Source organism: Harpia harpyja, chromosome 19, assembly GCF_026419915.1.
Source record: "Harpia harpyja isolate bHarHar1 chromosome 19, bHarHar1 primary haplotype, whole genome shotgun sequence".
NCBI classification, from domain to species: Eukaryota; Metazoa; Chordata; class Aves; order Accipitriformes; family Accipitridae; genus Harpia; species Harpia harpyja.
Genome location: NC_068958.1, coordinates 23,852,616 through 23,874,896, shown reverse-complemented (window position 1 = coordinate 23,874,896; position 22,281 = coordinate 23,852,616). Strand labels below are relative to the sequence as shown.

At 46.9% G+C, this 22,281-nt stretch overlaps 1 protein-coding gene across 2 annotated transcripts in view; it reads right to left on the bottom strand.

Annotated features, from left to right (window-relative positions):
* The window catches only part of MAGI3 (membrane associated guanylate kinase, WW and PDZ domain containing 3), a 75,154-nt gene extending 62,767 nt beyond the window's left edge, over positions 1-12,387 (bottom strand). For both annotated transcript variants that reach the window (XM_052815693.1, XM_052815694.1), the window contains exon 1: positions 11,970-12,387. In XM_052815693.1, coding sequence (XP_052671653.1) covers positions 11,970-12,291 — 322 coding nt within the window. In that variant the 5' untranslated portion in view covers positions 12,292-12,387. The remainder of the gene's footprint in view (positions 1-11,969) is intronic.
* Positions 12,388-22,281: the final 9,894 nt, after the last annotated feature.

The following is a 22,281-nucleotide window of genomic DNA, read 5'->3' as shown; positions in this document are numbered from 1 at the left end:
GCTTAACACCAAGTCAGGTAATTTTTTTTCTTAGGATATCAAGAATTAAAACTGGTTTAATTATTTGAATTCACCCAGCTGCCTGATTTCATGAGTTAAGAAAGAGATACTTGCAGATACTCTAAGAACTACTCAATTGCAGATCAAATACCTCAGGCCATATTTTAAATTTCTTTCTGGGAACCTTTTTGGTCAATCACCAGAGGCTGCACCGCTGTCAGACACCCCACAGCAGTGGGTCTCAGCTTGCGGCCACTGAAGACTGAGATGCCCTGAATAACTCCCACAGTGTTCACAAAACATTTAAGAACAGACAGATTAAAAATGGGCTTAGTTTTGCCACACAAGACTTGGTGACACTGGAAAATTCAGACAAACAAGGTGAAAGTTACTGCTCTAGAGCAAAAACCACTTTCTACCCTAACACTATTTCCACTAAAAACTTAACTTGATAAACTACATCACCATATCAAACAGTAATTAAGCAGCCACGTCAGATGGAATTTTTTCCTCTCATCTGTTCTTTCATCAACATGAAAGGAGATTTTTTTAAAACATGTTTCTTCTAGCTAAGCACAAAACGGGTGCACATGCCACTGTGCACCACTCCCACCTTGGTCAGGGGGATCTGCCGAGATAGCTCTCTCCACCGGCACTCCAGACCTGCCAGCATTCCACTTTGGCACCCAGCAGGACCCCGGGGACACCAACAGCCAACTCTTACCCCACCACAACTGCGGCACAGCATTTCCGCATCGAAGCCCAGCACTCACGCTCCTGCCCACCCAGCCGCAAGCTGCAGAAGAGCATGTTGGGAGACCTGCACCTTCTCCAAGCCGAGGGAAAGGAGGATCCAAGAAGATGGCAAGATGCCATGGCTGGAGCGGACTCCAGCAGAGCACTGCAGAAGAAATCAGCTGCCACGGACTCCCGGAGGCAAAGCCCGAGGCTGGTCACAGCCTTTCCCCTTTCCCCCATACCAGTACGCCCCATTTTGCCACAGAGCATGCAAAACTTGACTAACCCTTTTGAAGGGCAAACAGATGGCTCCTGGCAAAATGGTTCCCAAATCGGATGCTACATGCTTGCCTGCATGCTAAAACAGTCCTTAACAGGAGAGACACAATTTGAATCCCAAAACTTAATAGTGAACATTGAATTGCTCTCAAAATACAACTGCAAAACAATCCTAGTCCAAAGGAAATTAATTTCTCTAAACATTTTATCAAAAAAAACTCTGGCAAAGGCAACAGGAGCATTTCAGTTGAAACTCAGCACTAAATACAATCCTTTATATTCTCTACATTCAAAGCTTGATACACAGGCTAAACCACCAAGTATTGATGGTTGTTTTCAGAGCAATTTTTGGCAGATGACTGCACAGATCTCCGGACTTGCATTTTTAAAATTCAAAATGGCCTTCGGTGTTCTTTATAGCTCAGAGAAACTGGCCGATGATGTATAACTCAAACTGCATTTGATTACCAGGAGGTAAACAACACTGGAACATACCAACCATTCATTTTTATTTCTAAGACATGAGATCTTTATTCATATTTGCACTACAAAGAAGTGAACGCCTAAAAATGCATGTGGTTTTTTAGTGGGGTGGGCAAGGAAGGGAGCTTGTTTTTAATTTTAAATGACTATGATGTTTAGTCTATGATGCATCTTGAGTTGAAAACTTCTGAAAGTGTTTTTATGTAAACCTCTAATAGTCTGCAGACAGCTACTGAACATTGTAAATCTGCAAGCCAAGAATCCAAGATGGAGTAAACATCACCCCAATTCACATCTTCCAGGTGTTTGAATGACTGTTCTCAAGAAAAGTGGTTTCTTTAAAGAAAAAAAAAAATTACTTCCAATTTCCAGTTCTTCATCTCCTATTGTTAATAAGCTTCATAAATCAACCCTGGGAACACCCGGGTTCTCTCTCACATCTGCAGTTACCTCCTCTATCGCAGCATTTGCAGCAGCCCTTGGGCAGTCATCCTGCACCGCAGCAGCAGCCCTGCAGCACACCGCGCTGGACGCCGGTGTGTGCGAGGGCGCAGTGGGATGGCCATGCCCAGCAGGACAGCTTGCTGCACCTGTGTCGAACGGCACACCGAACAGCTGGGAGGCACATTAGAGCCGAGAAATGACCAACACACCCTGCAAATCAAACATTTCAGGCTCCACCGGGCCAGAGTTTGCTGAACAGGCTGCCCACGGGGCACAGCTCTCCCCAGGCACGCAGCCCACGCACGCTCCGTTCACCAGCCCCGAGTGCCCAGCGGCTGCAAGCAGGCCCCGGACCCTCCGCTGCGACAGGAGCTCTTTCAAAGGCGTCTGTGCCAAGCTCATCCTCAATATATTTATTGTATATAAATATATACACAAGTATATACATTCATAGCTCGACAAAGGAAGGATGGGAGGATTGCCATGTCCCCGCTTCACCTGAGAAGCCCAGGTGACATCCAGCAGTAACACATACCCCAGGGACTGCCCCGGCACATCACACACCTGAAGACGCATTTCCTGCCATCACGGATTATCTGCTATGGGTTACAGCCTCGTACCTGTACTGTGAGAGAAGGAGCAACAAACTCCGAATCCCGCTCTTTTGTACTGTTATTGCATGTTCCCATTCCTCGTACTTATCTCCTTTGTGTTGTAATTCCACCTTTCTCTGTCTCACTGCACACGAGTTTTTCCAGGCTGGTGATCTCTTTCTTTGCATCTGCTCTACTTCTGTCTCTTTGAGATAAGGTGAGCAGTCATCCTCAAAGTACTCCCTAATATTATTTGCATAAATTGGCAACACCAGCTTCTGACTCACATCTCCCACATTCCCCACTGGATCCAACCTGCCCCACGCGTGTCAGCTCAGGCACCTGCGCCACAGCGGAGTCAAGGTGATGCTACCGGCTTCTTCTGAACACCCAGTGCCAGAGATGGCCCCGGATGGTCCCAGCCCCACCAAACCCGTTTTTGTACAAGTACAATGCAACCATTGTTGTAGTCGGATTTTGGGTTAGGTTGTCATGTTAGGGCAATACTAGTCTGGACTTTTAAGAATACACCTTCTCTATATCCAAACACAGTGGGTTTAAGAACAGACAACTTTAGTAACAGATAATGCACACAATCACATTAACCTTGTTGATTGCCTTTACCACCTTTTTGAAAGAATACTTCATTAACATGCAGATAGAAATAATGCATTTCTAGACACCAAAAACCAGAATACTTCTGATGTTTTTATCGCATTCACAATCCATATTCATAAGACACCAGCTGTTAGTCTGATTGTATTTATTACCAAAAGTCAGTAATGAAACGGCACTGAAGCAGAACACAGTTAAAATCAATACTCACGTGTACCATGATCTGATAAAACTAGAATTCAAGCTTTACATTTTTGTTTATATAGGTAACTGAAGAGATACGCCAATCCAGAGCTTAAAGTAATTAACTTTTTAACAGTCTCTCAGTAAAATAATTTACAGTAGATCAAGATATACAAACTAGACTCCTATTCAGCAAGGGAAGAGTGACACAGGACGGACAGTAAACACGCTAGTGATTTTCAATTTGAAGAAGCTACATTCAGCTGAGAACAACCAATTCATGAAAAATTACAGGCTTGAGAAACACATATATTGAAAAGTACCTTTAAGCAACCATTTTAAAGGTAGCTATGAAAACACACTTTAAAAGCTCACCATTAGAGAAAGCCCAGGGTTATGTCTAACAACCTTGGTGTGCTTTGCAAATGAAAGTACGTTTCCACATAAGATCATTACTTTAACACAAAGCATTTGCACATGACAAAAAAAGAACAGCAACATAAGTATGAACAAAAGATTGCTATGATTGTACTTCACACTGAAAGCTACACCTAAACTAATCACAGAGCACAGCTACATGCAACCACCCATATCTGCATCTTAAACAGCAGCACTGAGGGACAGCTTGTACATAGGTTTTAACAGCCAGTATGGAAAAACTTACGTAAACCACAGCATCCCTCGACTTGTTGCACCCACAGTGGCAATCCCCTTTTCTCCATTAGTGCCTTTACAGTCTCCTTGATACTACGCTGACAAATGCCCTTCCTAGGATACTCCCCTTTTCACCAAAAGTATATGCTCTTGCTTTTAAAAATGATTAGCTTGGAAGCCAGCCCATAGTATTCAACTACTGCTGGTATGTCACCTGGGAGCCGCTCCTGTTCCCACTGTGACACGCTGAGGGCCGAAAAAAAGATTAATTTAACAAAGATTGAAATACTAATTAGCAACTGAGAAGATTAATTACTTAGGATTCTGGTTTCGATGATGGTGTAACAGATCAATACAAATCTGCAATCTTCATACTGCATCTTCCCCCCACCTTCTGTTCAGCAGAACTAAATAAGGAATTCATTCTCAAATAGAAAGAGCTCATATTTTTCTTAATCCAAATCTAGTACTCTCAGGAATACTATTACTTTGAAGAAGAAAATTGTTCCTGTTCAGGGAATAAGATGTGATTTAACTAACAGCCCATGAATGCGACAAGATATTTCTTAAAAGGATGCATCATGAATTAAAAACAAGAAACAGAAGAATTAATTCAAAGACCTTAAAACAGAGCAACAATCAAAACTAACGTAATTTTCTCAGCTGTCAATCTGAATGCACAATCCTTGTTATATTTTAAGATTTTTTTTAAAGAATTATCAGCTGAAAAGTATCTTGAAGCAGATGTTTCAATAATAAAGGAGCATGGTGCATAGCAAGTTATACAAGCACAGCTTGTTTACTTCAGGAATTTTCTAAAAAGACAGTTTAGTTTTAAAGTGTCTTTGTTTTATAAAAGGAAAATGAAAATTCTTGTAAAAAAATTAAGGAAATTTTATCTTCTAAGAGCAATAAAAACCAGCTATTTTCTACAACTGAATAGCATTTCATTAAAGCCAGCCAAGAATTCAAAAGCAATACCTAGACAAAAATTATGAAGATGAAATCTGCTGTTGAAATCATGGCTTCTAATAAAGGTTCATGTTTATTTCATTCTTGGCTTCATTCACATAGAAGAGAAAGCCTCCTGCCATTGCAGAGTAGTGGCAAAATTACAGTTTCAAAGATTTTAAACAAGTTCTATGCTGGCATGTAAACCTAAGCTTTTTTTTTTTTTTTTTTTTAAATAGAAAAGCAACATAAACATATATGCAAGAATTTCAATCAAAACTGTCTACCTGAATCGGAAATATTTCCTTCCAGGAATAACTGGAATACAAGTGCTTGATCATTCAGTCCTAGTGAAAATCCCACTCCCCTAAAGCAGGGGACCCAGACACAGAGGAGGTGGGTTTGGAGAAGAACACTGACTGCATTACCTGCTCTGCCACCAGCTGCAGGTAAATGCCAGCCTTACTCTGCACTATTCTACTGGATCTCTCCTGAGACACATCAACAAATGGTACAGGGAAGAGAATGGCTCTCCTGAAGGGAACAAAAAAGTACAAATTAAAACCATGGTGTTAAGCAGCACAGTAGCAAAAGCCACATGAGGCCTCGTTATCATCTGAAACTAACACGCCAAGAAAGAATAGAATAATTAGAGCGCATTTATGGTGAAGTCATTAACACAGTACTCATCACAGTAAAATTTAAACAAAGGAGTATGTGAAAAGGAAAGGCAGTATGTTCTATGCCAAGAATAATATGTTTATATAAAGATGAATATGAGAAACAAGATTATAAATTACATGCACATACTAATACCCATCCCTTGGCAAGTTCTTGACAGTCCTCTGCATCCACACATCTGAGATGCAAGCTAATAGCTTTTTGTGCAAGGCAGCTCTCTCAAACTGCTGTAGGACACACCACTGCTACTGCCAATGCTTTAGAGAAATCACAGCCTCCAGCAGAAAGCATTTCTTGTTCAGTTTTCTTTTTCAAGACTGCACATCTGTCTCCTGCCCAGTTTCATGAAACTGGAATAACTTACACGTTCATTACAGCAACCCTATATGTTATAGGCTTTTCTTAGTGTGTTAAAATGAATCAACCTTTCCTTCTTTTGTATAAAAATGGATCAGTTCCCCATGCACTCTCAAGCGCGGAGGGCAGCTTTCCATGCCGGGATCCAGCAGCCCTCCACCTAACACGCATCAAGGACTGAAGGACCTGAGCTGGCTGCCTCAACTCCTCAGACAAGCAGAGTAACACATTAGTCTGTTTAATCACCGAGCTGGCCTACTGCCAGCTTCCAGAGAAACACAGAATTAGGGTAATGCCTTTCCTCCGAGAGGCAAAATTATCCTAGTGTGTACTCTGATCTCTGTTTTAACACGGCACATTTAGAATTCATCTGATTTTGCGAAAACAGCCTCGGAGTGCGGCATGCCCTCCTCTCTGCCTTAATTGCCAAACATGCAAATGTTTACCCCCACATGGAGGCTTTGTACCTACCTCAAGCACAAGAGAAAATGTAAATGAACCTTATATACTCAGCTTCGAGTATTATGTCTCAAGTGCTGAATCCTGATCTGAGTCACCGTATTTGTCATCACCATTTTCATTCATTCTGCTTCAGAGAAGGGACCCCCTGCAGAAGCCGACTTCTAAACATTTCCATTAACTCCTGTCGGTAACAGAGGCATTCGGGATCGATCACCATGAAATTTTAGAGTCACAGGAGAAACGCATCCAGCAGTAAGTTGTCTTCTTGTAAGCTTGTACTAGATTTTGATCAGGAGAGCATTTGGTAAGATAAGGCCTTGCTAGCATCAAGATCCTCAAGTTCCAAGAGCATTACCTGATTTAGTGAAAGATACTGACTCGAAAAAATTAGTTTGGTACTGAGAACTTCAGAGTACTACATCCACCTGTCAATCATCTCATTCTCTGTACTAATGCATCATAATTCAAATAAAGCAATAGATCTGAAGTAGGTAGTCACGTCCAAAGGCTGCAGACTATGGTTGAGCGCACACAAAGCAGCAACATGCATCAGCTTCGGACTGGGGTGTACTGTATGTATTGTAAATGGCATGAAGGACTGAAAAAATAAAGATCCTATGAGTTCTGTGAGTATGAGCTAGGAAGTCCTCCACGTGCCCCAGCCAGGAAAAAAAAAAACATCAAAGCACAAACTGGCAACTTCCTGCAGGCCAGGCAATGCAGACCGGAGGTAACGGATAAATGCCTCAGTCAGGGAAGAGCTCCAGCCACAACTGTGGAAGTCAGCTATGAAACAAATACACAGGAAAACAAGGTTTAATAGTTTCAAGAGCACTGAGACTAATAAAAAAAAAATTTAGTCTGAAGGGGACTTTTCATCATTTTACATCTTGCTGCATTTTTTGATTAAAGATCAGTTTTGACACAATGGAGCCAACATGCATTCTCTCGATAATCAAGGAACAAAACTATGCGCTCTGGAGGTGTTTCTCAAGGGGAAGAGCTGCAAGACTCTGCCCTTTTCTTCCCAAATGCTAGTTATAGTGGCCATGAAACCATAATAATTGCCACAAAGTGGCTGTATTCATCAAAGCTCCTTAGTTTGGAAGGAAAACACATTCCTTCCTACATAGTATCTGGCAACTCAAGCTGCAGAAAAAGGAACTTGCAGATCATCAGTAATTTTTCTTACTTTAAGTCTGCAACCTAGTTTTGATGTATTTTGGCTACCATGCTGCTATGAAGAAAGAAGGCATTCAAAGTTACATCGATGAGTATGCTAGCAAGCAGGCTCGTGGGCACATACAAACATCTTTCTGGCTAAATCTGAATGCCGTATGCAACTAGTAGGTACCTTCAGAGGATGAACTTAGCACTCAAAGACAATGGATTTGACTAAAGCAAAATGCTTTAGTTTTTCCTTAACGGAAAGAAAAGAACCTGCAGCAGTGCCAGCTAGTTACAAGGCTAATGTACTAACCCGAGCAACACTGGACAGGGAAGGTCCCGGAGCCACATGGCAGCTGTCGTTTGGATGCATGTAAGCGGGCGATTAGCTTGAAACCAGCGCTCACCAAGTGTGGCTAAAATACAGATACACTCATTATGACGAGCTGGCCTACGTTAGCATGCATGCAAATACATACAAATATCACATTGCACAAAAAGCCTTATTTCTCTGTACTGGTGTTTTGCTCATCTGATCAAGAGGATGATGAATTACACAAAAATAGAAGTATGGTTATAATCTCAAACATCAACTAGAACAAAGGGATGTCTAACTTTTAGACAACTCAGATCCCCAGCATCAGTCCAGGTGTACTGGCAGAGAGCTTGAGACCAGCCTTCTGCAGACTTTGCTATGTTAACCCCTACCGATTCCAGAACCGAAGATTTCCCAGCTAGCCTGCACGCACCTGAGCCAGACCTCTGGGACATGGCTGTGGCACTGATGACACTCACCCCCAGCCTGTGGCACACTGGTCTTGTTCTCCCTCCTCAGCAAGTAAGGACAGAGCAAGAAAGGGAAGGACAAATTTCTTCATCAACAAAATGGTCCATCATTTGCGATGTGCAGTTAACAGATGGCGTTCAAATTAACATTCATATCTTTCAAGTGTCTTATCAAACAAGACTAAACAGCATCTTGAAATTTCCATTTTAAATCTTCTATGAGCTTGCTAGAAGTATCACAGACAGATTTTACTGCTGTCAACTAAAGCTGTTGCTGCCTTTAATGAAGGACTACATCGCTACTTGAAATAAACCAGTCCAGTCCCCCAACATGCTGTTCAAGGCCATTGGGACACCTGCACAGACTTCACCTTGAAGACGCAGCCAGCTCTTAAACACCAAAGTTGTCCTTCTAAAATGCAGCAGCAGACCATGAGCGTCAAGGCCTTAAACACACCCTAAAATTCAGAGACAAGGCGACAAATTCCTCAGTGTTGTGGTAAAGACCCCTCAAGTTGGATCCCCTCAGACTTCTGTCCCAATAGCACTCAAATCTGAAGAGCCATCAGGCACACGAAGGCCTGCTAGCAGAGGCACTCCATGCCTTTCAACACAACAGTTCATCTGAGAGAACAGTTTTGACTGCAGAAAAACATGAAACACAGGACCTTAAAAACCAGTAATGCAATTACGGGTGTCTCAGAATTTCAGACATGTTATGAGCGCACCACAAACTGCTGGCTCCCCAGTCCTCGCTCCCATCACCACCACCACCACCCGCACAGCCCCTCGCACCTTCCCAGCTGCCTTCCCAAGGTCAGCAAGTCTGGCTTGCTCTGGATCACAAGAGGTAGAAGGGAAGCCAAATTCAAAGTCACAGGTCTTCACAGGGAACGCCTTGTCAACAACTTTCCTAATTACATATACTCTAACAGGAATTCTGCCACTGAGCACTACTGTGGCAGTCTTATAAAAAAAAACAACCAAGAAAAACAGTATGCTTTAAAATACTGTATTTAAGGACACCAAGTCTAACACAGAAAATTACTGCAAAATCATCTGATGTGGTAAATAAGCTTGCAATATGTTCCAGTATGGGAAAAATTGCTGGATCTGAAGCTTCAGTTTTATTTGTTCCAAAAGTTATACAAAATCAGCACAAAAATCCTAGTTCTCTTTTTACAACTCAACCTAGCCTTCAGTTTACAAGTTCTGGATGACTATGCTAAACAGCACAGGTCTTTGCAAGACTCCAGCGGTAGTTTCCTTCTGTTGAGAAAACTGTTCCTGTATTTTAACCAGTTACTAACCCACAGGAGAATTCTGCTCTTAATCTCTCAGCAGCTACGCTACCGCACAACGCTCACTCGGCAAGAGCCTTATTCAAAGTCTGTTCATACCTTGCTGAAAGTCCGTTTGAAAATGCACTACACCAAAATACTTGGATTTTATTAAACCAACTGGAGAACCTTCAAAAACTAACAGACTTTCTTCTGAAAAGCAACCCACTCTCCTCATTAGATGGTATTTATTCACATGCCCAATATTTTCATTCTTAACTATAGTTTTAACCAACTTGCTGGCATCAGAAGTCAGTCCTATTGATCTTCTGGACCCTTTTCCTATTGGTGCTGTATTCCCTACCTCCCACCCCTTCCACACCACCGATGACTTAAGGAACAGACAACACACTGCTGTTTAGTACCTCATATTTGGAACTCCTAACGAACATCATGTGGCTCTGGCCATTTTCTACTATTCATTGTATCAATTTCTTCTAAATCATTTCTGCCAGTTTTAACTTGACAGTTTGAGACATCTCTCTGTTATGGAAAGTCCCAGTGCAGGAATACCCCTATCCCCCTCCATAGTAAACACAAGAAATTTCTTGGATCTTCTAACTATAGTTTCACCTTCCAAAAGCTTTCTCTTTTAAAAAAGAGATTTATTATTATTTTCTATATCTTAAACAATTTGTTCCTCAGGTTTTTTTAATCCTCTTATTTTACATTTAACTTGCAGCTGTTTGTTCTTTTTTACTTTCTTCATTCAGATGGGATTTCCAATTTTGGAAATAAAGATGTGTTTCAAAACCTGCCAGGCTTCTGTGGGTGCTTTTAAGGTGTGAGTTTGTTTTTTAAATTGTTTAATAGGTGACATGCGTCAGGGCCAACTGCACAGTTTCTATATAGAAGATGACTTTTCATGATTGGTCAAATGAGGAAAATCTGATTTTAAATATCTATTACCAAAAGTCAAATAGCAACCCAGCAGTTATGATGAAAAGAGTATAAGACAGGTGTTAAACAAAGAAGCTGTGTAAGAAATATTATAGACTTTGGTCATAGAAATACTGGCGTCAGTTGGAATTCAGGGAAAAAGGGTTTTACCAAAGACAGTTTCTTTGTAACACATCACGCTCACACCTGGATTGCCTGACCAGGAAAGCGGTAAACCTGAAGCTCGTTACACCATGAATCATTAGCTCACGTGACTGCAGGTACCACTATTCAGCATTAACCTGACACTTGGCAAGCACATCGGTGAAGAAGATTTTACCACGACGATCTGGTATCATTAGTTAATTAAAGTGTACTCGAAATTAATCCAAATCTATGTAAAAAGAACACCCAGAGCTTGTTCTCGGTGTTGGTCTTTGGCAAATTAGAAACCAACAGGACACAGCAATGGCATTCTCACAAGCCACGCTCCCACCCTCCCCAGTGCTGACCACCTAACACCCACCCTTCACCCGGCTCCGAGCAGCCCATCATACAAATACCACGAAAACCCACGAAAGACCGTTCCTCCAAGTTGCGGACCCCGAACTCACCGGACGGCCGGTGCCGCGCACGCACACACGGGCAGGGCGGCGGGCAGGGACCCTCCCGGGAGCGACGGAGTCACCCGAAACCTCCGCTCGGCCCCGTCAGGCGACCACCGCCCGCTCCGCCGAGCCCCGCACGGGTGTCACCCCCCCCCCCAAAACCACCCGAAATACAGCAGCGTGAAACCAGGCGGCCTCCTCGCCCCCGGGCTGCGCTCGGGTGCCGCAGGGGCGGGCGGCCGGCCGGGGAGCGGGCCCTCGCCCCGCCGGGACCGGCGCGCACACCCAGCGGCGCCCCCGTCCGAGCCCACCGGGACGGGACGGGACGGGCCGCCCGCCCCCGGGCTCGGGCCGCGGCGCCGGGACCGAGCCGGCGGCCCGCGGTCCCCGACGGGCCGGGGGAAGCGAGCGCCGCCCGCCGGCGCCGCGCCGGGGCGGGACTCCGGGGCCCCGCGCCGCCCGCCGCCCCACGCGGCAGCGGGGCCGCCCCCCCCCCCCCCCCGTTCCCTCCCCCGGCCGCCCCGTTCGGCGGAGGCGCCCTCCCGCAGCCGAGGAAACTTTCCCAACCCGGCACCCGCTCCCCGGGCCCCGCCGCCGCCGGGCGGGCGGGCGCTCCCGCACCCCGCCGCGGCCCTCCCGCCGCCCCGCAGGGCGCCGGCGCGGCTGGGCCTACCCGCGGCCGGCTCCGCGGCGGCGGGGCGGGCCGGGCCGCGGGTCCGGCGCGGCGCGGCCTGCGGCCGCCGGCTCACCTGGGCGCACGGTCTTGAGGCGCACGGGCTCCCTGAAGTGCCGGACGACGGCCAGCGTGTCGCGGTGCGTGAGGCCGCTGACGGGGGTGCCGTTCACCTCCAGCAGCACGTCGCCCGGCGCCGGCGCCTTGCCCGAGAGCAGCGCGGGGCCCGGCGCGCCCTCGCCGCCCGGCGGCAGGCGGCCCGCCAGGTAGGGGAACTCGCCGCGCTCGGCGCCGCCGCGCAGGAGGTCGGGGTCGGGGCCCGCCGGGCCGCCCCAGGAGACCACGCACTCCTGCACCTTGCTCAGCCAGTGCCGCTTCTTCCGCAGCGTCTTGGACATGCCGCACCACGGGGCGCCGCTGCCCGCCCCGCGCCGCGCCGCGCCGCCGCTCCCACCCCGGCCGCGGCTGCCGCCCGACTGCCGCCCCGCCGCGGCGGCGCCCCGCCCGCCCGCCTGCCCGGCCCCGCCGCGCCCCGCCCCGCCGCGCGCACCCCGCCCCGCCGCGCCGCGCCGCGCGCGCCCCCGGACCCCGGCCACGGCCCCGCCGCGCGCCCACGGCCCCGCCACGCCCCCGCCGCGCCCTGTCGGCCGCGCTGGCCACGCCCCCGGCCACCGCGCCGCCGGCCCCCCCCGGGGCGGGGCTTGCGCCGTCCGTCACGGGCAGCGCGGCGGGCGGGACGGGTGTCCTCCGCCCCCGGCCGTGCTGGGCGCCTCGGCCCCGGCCCCGCCAGGGCCCCCCCCCAGGGCCGCGCCGCGCCGCGGGCTGGGTGTGGACTCTTGCCCAGGAACAGCCCCTCAGTCAGGGCCCGCCTCAGCCGGGCCCTCGCCTCGGCCAGGAGTCCCCCCAGGCAACCCCTGCCTCAGCCAGGCTCTCCCCTCAACCAGGACCTCTTCTCAGCCAGGAGCCCCCCTCAGCCAGGACCTCTTCTTAGCCAGGAGTCCCCCAGCCAACACCTGCCTCAGCCAGGCTCTCCCCTCAACCAAGATCTCCCCTCAGCCAGGACCTCTTCTCAGCCAGGAGCCCCCCTCAGCCAGGAGTCCCCCAGCCAACACCTGCCTCAGCCAGGCTCTCCCCTCAACCAGGAGCCCCCCTCAGCCAGGCTCTCCCCTCAGCCAGGGCCCACCTCGGCCCGGCCGGGCTGTGCTGTGTGGCGGCAGTCTGGAGAACCTCCGCTGCAGGGAGGGCTGCCTTCCCCTCTGCTGCTCTGCAGGTACCTCCCTGCATCAGCCCCAGTGCTTCACACCGTCCTTCACTTGGTGCTCAAGCGGGGTGTCCATGCACCTCGCTCCGGGCTACCTTTCCCGCTTGCATTTACTGCCTGCACAACTAAACGGGGGCAGAACACCACCCTCCACACGGCCGCCCTCACTGGAGCCGCCTGGTTCAAAGCTGGCTTGAGCACGTTGGGCCAAAGCGGAGGTCAAAACGATGGCTACAATTTAGATATTCCCGCGAAGACATTTTTTCGACTGGAAAACACAAATCCAGTGCGTTTGCTCTCCGCATGAGCTTTTTTTATTTAGCTGTGTATCAAAGATTTCAGTGGCAATTAGCTCATGCCAGGTACGGATTACACACCAGGTACACACCATGAAAGTCACAGCATTTAGGAGCACAGCACAGCTGTTTAACAAATGAAACATTAAAAACTACTAACCACAGGAAAGTTCATTCACAATCAATGTCACCACTGTAAAAGCTGAAAATTAATCCTTTGAAAGCTTTATGGTTCAAATTTGCAAATTTCTCTGCCCAGTCCTCTTAAATTGTTTTTCTCTTACTCAGAGGCTGAATTTCCACTGCAAATCTTTTTTGACATCTACAATGTTTTAGGAGTGTCTCGAAGGCTCCAGCTGTGCCCTGTGGGCTGGAGTCCTTGCTGAGCAGTGGGGCTGCGTTAAAAAACGGAGTCCTGAGAAGGTGTAGCATTGCCATTGTTTGCAAATAGAGAGGTGTGACTTTGCATAACTCGGATACTTCTTTCCATTCCATAGGAGGAAATGAAGACGACGGTATCAGCGGAGTCCAAAGAATGTTTGCTGAGTTGTAAAACAATGGATTTTTGTTTCCATTGCTGTGTCCCTGTGTTCACCTCAGTTTGCACAACAGAGGGCATTAGAAGTATCACATTTCAACATGCAATGTTTTGCAATGGTAAATAGCAGCAAGTGGTTAATTTCTGCATAGTACAGAAACCACTAAGAAACCTGCTCATAACAAATACCAATAACTTCTGCTACTAGATGTTTTCCAGTTCTTACAGATTCCTCTACCTCTAAGGCCTGTTAGTCTATGACTTACATCGTAGCTATTACCAAAAAAGCAAGAATGCTTCCAAAGAAGTTAGAAGAATGCCAATCTTGTAATAAAGCCATGCTTGCTGGGGTGAAACAATGTAATCTAAACCTGTTTGAGGACATTAACCAAATGCTCCCAATACATCTGAGGTGTAATGCCCCCGGCTTTAATGGAGTTGCAACAAGCACAGGTTTAGCTCATTGTGTTCGGTGCTATTTGAGGTACATTGGGCTATCTGCCAATGGGCATGCAAAAAACTGCCAGGGATAGATTTTCTTTCACACTTGCAGAATGGAAGCAAGAAGGCTGACAGCTTTGTGGTGTTCGTGATCTGGACATTAAAAGGGACACTGTCACATCATTTAAAACCAACCTTCAATATTTTACACAGGAATTGTGACACCAGGCATGATCTGTAATTTATGAGCTGCCGACAGTGGCCTGCGCCAGACGTTCCAGAGAATACATGCAATCGTATGTAGACAGCATGGACATCTCAAGGAGGAGATGAGTGTCCTTTTGGCTCTAGGGTTAGCAGTTTATCCATCCCCCTAAACAGAAGGCTTGTCTGTCCCTTATCTTATGAAAATGCAACTCAGTCTTTTCAGAGTCTCAGGAAGGCTGAGACTTTCAAACCTTGAGTGAGATCCCCACTGTGTTTACACACCTGAAATGGGGGATAGCTTCAGAAATGCTGAGCTTGACATGCTAGCTAGTAACACCAATAAAAAAAGCAAGTTGTGAAGCTGCTGTTCCTTCAGTGGAAGTCCTGTTGTCTTTAACAGTATGCTTCAATATAAATTTGAAAGCCAAAGCAAGCTGCCTAGTCCTTTGTGAATTTTCTGAAGCTCCCCATCTCCACAATGCCAGTAAGTTGTGCAGGTTAGTTGTACATTGTATGAACAAGAATCCTCTTCTGGAGCTGTGTGTTTACCTTTCAGCCTCATTGTATTTTGAGAGAGTAAATAGTGTTGTTGAATGTATTTATTTTCTCAGCATCATTTGCTAATCCCCTGTCTCCTCCTCAATACCCGGGGTGTGGATGCACTGGCACCACGTGCAAATCCAGCAGATGTGTGAAGCTTCCCTCAGACGGTGACCGCAGCCTGCAGGGCTCCCTGGGGCCCTGTCCTGGGGTCCCCGGTGTCACCTCTGCTGGGTTCGCTGCACCCTTCAGGGGTGGACACTGCGGGAGATCGGGGCAGCCCCCCCCGGCCACCCTGCTGCGGTAGCCCACCCCACACAACACATCTCACTCCACAGGACCTGCTTTATTGTTCTGTCATGAACAAACTGCTTGGGAACTGACGGACAATTTTAATTCTCATTTATGTCACACGACAATGAGTACGTTCATCCTGCTTTCCTTCCTCCCTTCTGATTACTAACTGCAGCTCACAGACACGTAAAGTGTCTGCACAGCCTTGCAGTGATCAGAAGGAACGTGCTCTGCACCGCCACCAGCCCCAGCCTACCAAGGTGTGAAGAATTGTGTGTTTACTGCGCACTAGCATTTGAAATCTCAGCGAGCTAAAAGGGGCCATCAAAGAGACATCAGTGCTCCAGCATCTGCAGTTCATCACCTGTCATGCCATGGCAGCGGCCATCCGTCTCTGCTGTTGGCATCAGCACATGTACAGATGCCATGAAAACAGGGTGCTGAGCTCCGCCACATCAGAACTACGGAAATAAACTGCTTCAAGGCAGGGCAACTTCTTGGTAGGCAGGGAAGAAAAGTTTGTTTATCACACTGCCAAAGTTCAAAGGCAGTCAAAATAGCGAAAACATGTCAGACTGCTGTTTAATTAGGGCATGAAGACACACTTTCTCCGAGAGGACAGAAAGGCAATTGTGGTGTTACATTTGGACTCCTCTGAAGTCCTTCTCCTAGTACCCAACACTTGCAATGCAACTGTCTGTGCTACCTGCAGTTCATCAGTCCTCCTGTGCTTAAAGGGAAGAGATCCAGACAGAGGCAAAATACTCATGCAACACCTACACACACAAAATAAGAACAATTCCATCCTCAGCAAGGGTGAAATGAAAGCAAGTTGCACCAGCACAGAGCAACATGCAGACATTTGTATGTGGAGAAGTGTGTTATTTTCCATCCTCCCAGTGACTGGGCATACAGGAGCTCCGGCTGTCTCACAAGGATACTACCTGACCACAATGCTGTTACAGCTTTTGGGAGAAGCAGCGGTGATGGGTGACTGCACTGCATTAACTGAAAACAAAAATAGTTGCCAGGGAGGAGCAGTAGGCACAGCGTTCCTCCCTAACCGAAGCACTCATCTCACACACTGGGTTAACAAATTATTCAGTAAGCTACATGCCTCTAAGGAAGCATAAACAAATCGCGGTTGGATAAGAGTGGCTCAAAGTCGGGCACTTGCTATTCTGTGGACAGACTTATCCAGGATCATCTATTTGAAAACTGTGTGACCCTAAGATACAGTTATCTGAAGGCAAACTTTTAAACACGTCATAAATTAACTTGTACAGGAACAAAAGCTGCCATGCAAGCAGATCTTAGCATGGAATTTCATCAAGCTCAAAAAAAGCTTAGAGAATAAACCCAAGTCTTAATAGAGATCTGTGTCAACCGGGGCTGACTAAGCCCTGGTATCTGGACTCCTTACCTGGGAATGGAAAATGTATCAGCCCCAGCAGGGTGTAGATCAGTATCAATGAATGCTTCACCGATACAAAGCCGCTCCATAAATCTGCCTGTATTTAATACACACTTTGCCACAGCACGCAAATGAGAGGCAATACCAGCAAGAATAGCATTCACACAGCATTATATCCTTCTCTCTCTGCCCCCCTTCCACAAATAAAAAACCCCACCCTTGAGGCTGAAAAAGGCTGTGTATAGGCAGACCCCTGTAACGGAGAACATGAAAAAAAAATGACACCAAACAGTTTGCTTGCTTGATCCAAGCATCTGCCAACAGGTTAAAAGCTTGGACAACTGATGAGTCTGCCCCCGACCTGTGTTGTACTTGCTTTGCACAATGACAGCAGTGTTTAGTTATCCTCAAACTGGGGGAAAAAAAAGGGGGGGGCATGGGGGGGAGAACAACAAACAAGGCACTGCTGAAAGAGAGGAAATAATTTCCATCAGCAGGTGTAATGCAGATATGTACGGAGCACACCGTAATATGCTCTCAAGCACTTTTAATCTACTTTGCTGTTTACTGTGCAGCTCACCCTCAAGAGTCAAAACTTCCAGAATAAAAAAAAAAAGTAACTACAGAGATTGCTCCACATATGCCTGCTGCAAGTGCAGTTAGTTGCTGCTGTAGCTTTCTGTGTAAGAGTTAACAAGATGAACTAAGAGGACTTGTCAAAGTGAATAAAGAAGCAGCCTATGCAAATACCCCTCAGCCGCTCGCTCTGGGACACACGAAACGTCTGCAATGTGATGTGATCAAGCACTGCAGATGCCAATGAATGCAAAGTGGGGATAAAGGCCCAGTCAAACAGTGAACTGAGAGTCACGCAGTCATACAGAAGCACAGCTAAGCCTAAAAGTAGTAATGGAGTGTTTTAGTCTAGATCTAGAGCTTAGTGCTTTGCAGAAAAAATCAAGGCTGGAGAAAACCAGTGGGATGCTCTGACCTGGCTCAGTGAGGCAAGCAGGACTGAGGGGTTTGGACAGTAAGGATGCAGGTGCGGCAGGGCCAAGGGAGTGTTTGCAGGGAGCTGTAGTGGCAGGCTGCTCATAAATTCATCTGGGTATATGCAGTCAGGGCACACTCAGGAAATGAATGCACATGCCAGCTCTCAGGGATAACTGACCCGATCTCCACTGGTACCATCATTTGGTGTTCTCCCTTCTGCATCACTAAGGGGACATGTCCCCCCTTTGCTGTGCTGAGGCACTGGGACCATTTCACAAGTAGCCACAAGGCTTTTACTGTAGGCCTTTAGTCCTCCTCACCTTCTCCTGCATCGGTGCGGAGGATGGATCCTACTGAATTCATTAACTGGAAATCGCCTGTGCTGGTAATAGGATGCAGCCTCGGCTAGTGGGTGTCACAGGCCAACTCTCCTCCGCGTATGAGACTTACTGGCAAAGACCAGGCGGTTTGCAGTGTGTGCCTTCAGATCCAAACACTTCCAAAGTCTGCAGCATCCTGGGTTTACTGAGGCAAATCTTTACTCCTTACAGCACTTCTGTACGCTGTATTGTTTAGGCTACTGCCAGCTCAGGAGTTGAACCTTTTGACTTGAACCACACAACTTAGGAATTGAGACAAAGGATTGGTTTCTTGCTTTTTCAAGCTAGACTTGTTTGTTTGTCTACTTGCATATTGGAGGGAGGGCTTTTTGTCTGTGAATCCATAAGCACTCATAGGAACAGAATTGCCTGTTGCAAATGTTTCCACTTAAGAGCTTACCTAAAATAAATCAAATTCAACCACAGTTTGAACTACTACTTCTGGTACACTATTGAGACCATTTATCAGAAACAGCAGAAGCTATTGGTTTGATGATGTTTTACCATGTTCATCAATTCAGCCATTTCTCTCCATTTGGGTGTGTTTCTGATCATCACCCACTAAAATCCCTTGCTTGAACTCTCTCCTTGGTGTCAGCCTACTTCACCAGCAGCTGAGTTAGCATCTGTAAGCGGTTCAGCTCTGTCAGTGGTTTTACATCTTTAATAGGATCTGAAATATCTGTAGCAGCCTTGTCAAGTTTCATAGCCCCATTCACAGGGATTTGGGATAGCTGACATGGTCCAAAACCCTACCCAGTATCTGCCTGATAAATGTAATCCCCAGCTCCTCTCTGATTCCTGCTCCTTTTCCCCAGTCACTTTCTCTCTCCTAAACAGCTATCAGCTGCATGAGCATCTGGGGAAACAAGGAGGAGCAGACCAAACTCGTGGAGCAGCACTAAAAGCACTCTGTCTGTACACAGTCAAACTTCCCTGGAGAACACAGAAGGAAAATCCAGCTTCTTGAGAGTAGATGCCCACTCCCGTAAGTCATTGCCTTCCAGGACACCGAGAGTCCTACAGTTATTTGCTGGCCCTACTACAACCTGCTCTTTCAGAGAGAAACTGTTTCTATGACAGCAACTAAGGTGGATTTGAACCAGTGATGGAGGGCTGAGGTGCTGTCCTGCCCTCTCCAGTTACACCAATCCTACTGAAAGAGGAGCCATCAGGGAGGAGAGGGGATTTGAGCTGCAACAACACACTGACAATTTTCTTTATTTCTAGAAAATAGGACGAAGGAGGAGCAGTGGAGCGTTGGGACCAGAAAAACACACATCCTTCCCCTCCTGTTCCTCCTGCGCTTGGAAGGAGAACTGGTTGCCTGCCTGTGAGCTGCAGCATGCGCATCAGCCTTCTCCGGGGGGTCGCTCCCTGGTGTCTGAGGTGCGATTTCAGACTAACACAACTGGCCTTTTGTTTTGCTGCTATTGTAGACGTAGCTGGCTTTGTCACTTCGAGGATCTCTTCCAACTGCACTAACATTTCAGAAAACCTCATTTGAGCAAATAAACCTTGCCCAGCTGAAGAAGGATGGCTGCATTTGTTATTCCTAGCAACATGATAATTCATATCTGATTACATTACACTATACAAAGCTATATGATTAATACATTTCTTGTCTTCCCATGATTAGTATTTAAGCAGCAGCAATGGCATGCAAGGTTTTTACAGACTTATTTAGAAAAGACTGTCCCCATTCTTCCTTTTTTAATGTTAATAATGTAGTTAGAGTCTCAGTAGATCTGTCATAAAAAATATTATCAAAGGAACCAAGATAAGTGCAGAATTATTTGCTGTTTGGAAAATCCAGACACATCACAGAAAGCCATAATAACACAAAATAACTTTGATAAAAGTTTTAAAGAAAGCTTTTTTTACAGCCCCAGCAGTAATTACAGCTCATATTGAAATAAGCTTCTTACTGTGGGCTTAAGGTAATTTACATTTTAGTACAAGAAATCAAATAACGCACTCTGACAGAACAGACTTCACCTCAAGGGAGGGGTCATCCAGGTATTGCTACATAGATGAAGAGCTTGGCAAAAAATACACCTAGGGTTCAGAGGAGATCTCTAGAGAGTCTTCTGGCCCTCTGTTTTGCTCCTCAGCAAATGGCAGGACCATAAGGCGCTGGAAAAGGGACTCCAAGGATTATACCAGCAAAGCCCTCCCCAGGCTGCCACCCCGGACGGCCAGCACAGCTTGAGCGCAAGAGAGCTCGCCCCAGCAAAACCCTCTGAGAGAGGCAGCGGCTCTCTGCCGTGCTTCAGGGCTCTTGGGGATCCAGCTCCCGAGCGGGTGCTGCCAGCAGCGCCCAGGGGACCCCGTCCCAGCCACCTCCTGCCCCTCAGAGTGGGGCTGTAAACGACTGCTGCTGCAGCTCGCCTAGACCTCCCCACACTCGAGAAATAAAGATCTCCTTATTTTCCATGGCTACCATGGCAATCTTGCTGTGAAGTGCAACACTGAAAAATAAAGTGTCATCTTTCCACTGCACCATGTTCAGTTCCCAGATTGGGTTTCTCCATTTCCCCATAGTCTTCAGCATGTTTAAGTGGCAGTGTCAGAATCAGAGGCCATTTACAAATGTCACTGTTCCTTGAAGAGCACTGGCAAGACACCTTTCTCTAAGGTTTTTTTTTTACTCCCTTCCTCCCTATGCCCAGTCATATTGGCCAGATGAAAATAACACCACTATGTTATGACATCCATAATTCTGGAAGTCCTGTTCTATTTTATTTCAATTTAAAAATTATTACTCTAAACACAGAGAGACAGATTTTCTAGATTCTTTTTTTCCTAGCAGTGTTTATACAGCAGTACATGTCACTGTAGAACAAAACCCGATTAGTACTTCTGGTTTTTGTTATCAAGTTAATAGCAAAGGACTCTTTTGGAGTAAATGGAATATAATAGGATCTTCATAGTTTTGCCATGATACTTTACCATTATCATTTAGAGCTAGTTTCTTTTGTAGTCATTAATGAATAATGACAATATAATAATCTTCAAAGCTCACCATTCCAGCACCAACCTTTCCTCTGACTTATAATTAAGATGTCAAAATTAATTTCCCTCTCAGAAAGCAGGAACTTTTCTTTCTTTGCTGATGGATCTGTTTTACAGATATCAATTCTCAGCTTCCACGCTCAGCTCGACCTCACTGTGAAGGACAGTGTGCTGGAGTACATGGTTCTCCATTTTTCAGTGTCAGCCCTCAAAACCAGTTTCAGTAAGAAAGAAAAGAAAAAAGAGAGTGATCTGTTGGTAGGTGGCCCGTGCTGGCTCAGGCACTGTCTGTTATCAACATAAGGGTCGGGAATCATAGAATCATAGAAACATTGAGAGTCATTTAGGTTGGAAAAGACCTTTAAGATCATCGAGTCCAACTGCCAGGGTCTTTTGCTGGACTCCACAGCATGATATGGTGCCTTTCATTTTTAGGTGAATGAAATAAGATATAGCAAGGACACGCAGAAGCAGCTCAAGGACTCACTAAAGGTGCAAAGACAAGGCGCACGCTGGCGAGGCGGTGCACGCACTGCAAGGCTGCAGAGCCGTGCTTCAGAGACGCTGCGAGGGCTGCACGCCAGAGAGGAGGAGCGCTCTCCGGGCGTCAGACGTGCCTAATGGCAGCGTTTCGGTGCATCTGATGCCCAGGGAGCACTCTTCCTCTCCACTCATGCTGGGCCAGCCTAAGTGGCAGAGATGTGGGTATCCTAGAGGATGCCCTCGTCCAGTTAAACATTCATGTCCTCTTGCTTCTTCTCATGTATTTTTATTACTAACAGGTTTCTCAGCTGATAACACACCAGCAAATACATTATTCAGTCTGGCTCATTGACTGCACTGCTGGCTGTATCCATTACACCGACATTCTCCAACACTTACGAGCGGGGAACGCAGGATTCACTCTGCTGCATCCGAGTGCCCCGGCAGAGCATGGCCAACGCCGTGGGGGCAGAGTGGGCTGCAGCAGCTCTGCCCAGCCCAGCGGGGCTCAGCGGGGAGAGGCGGC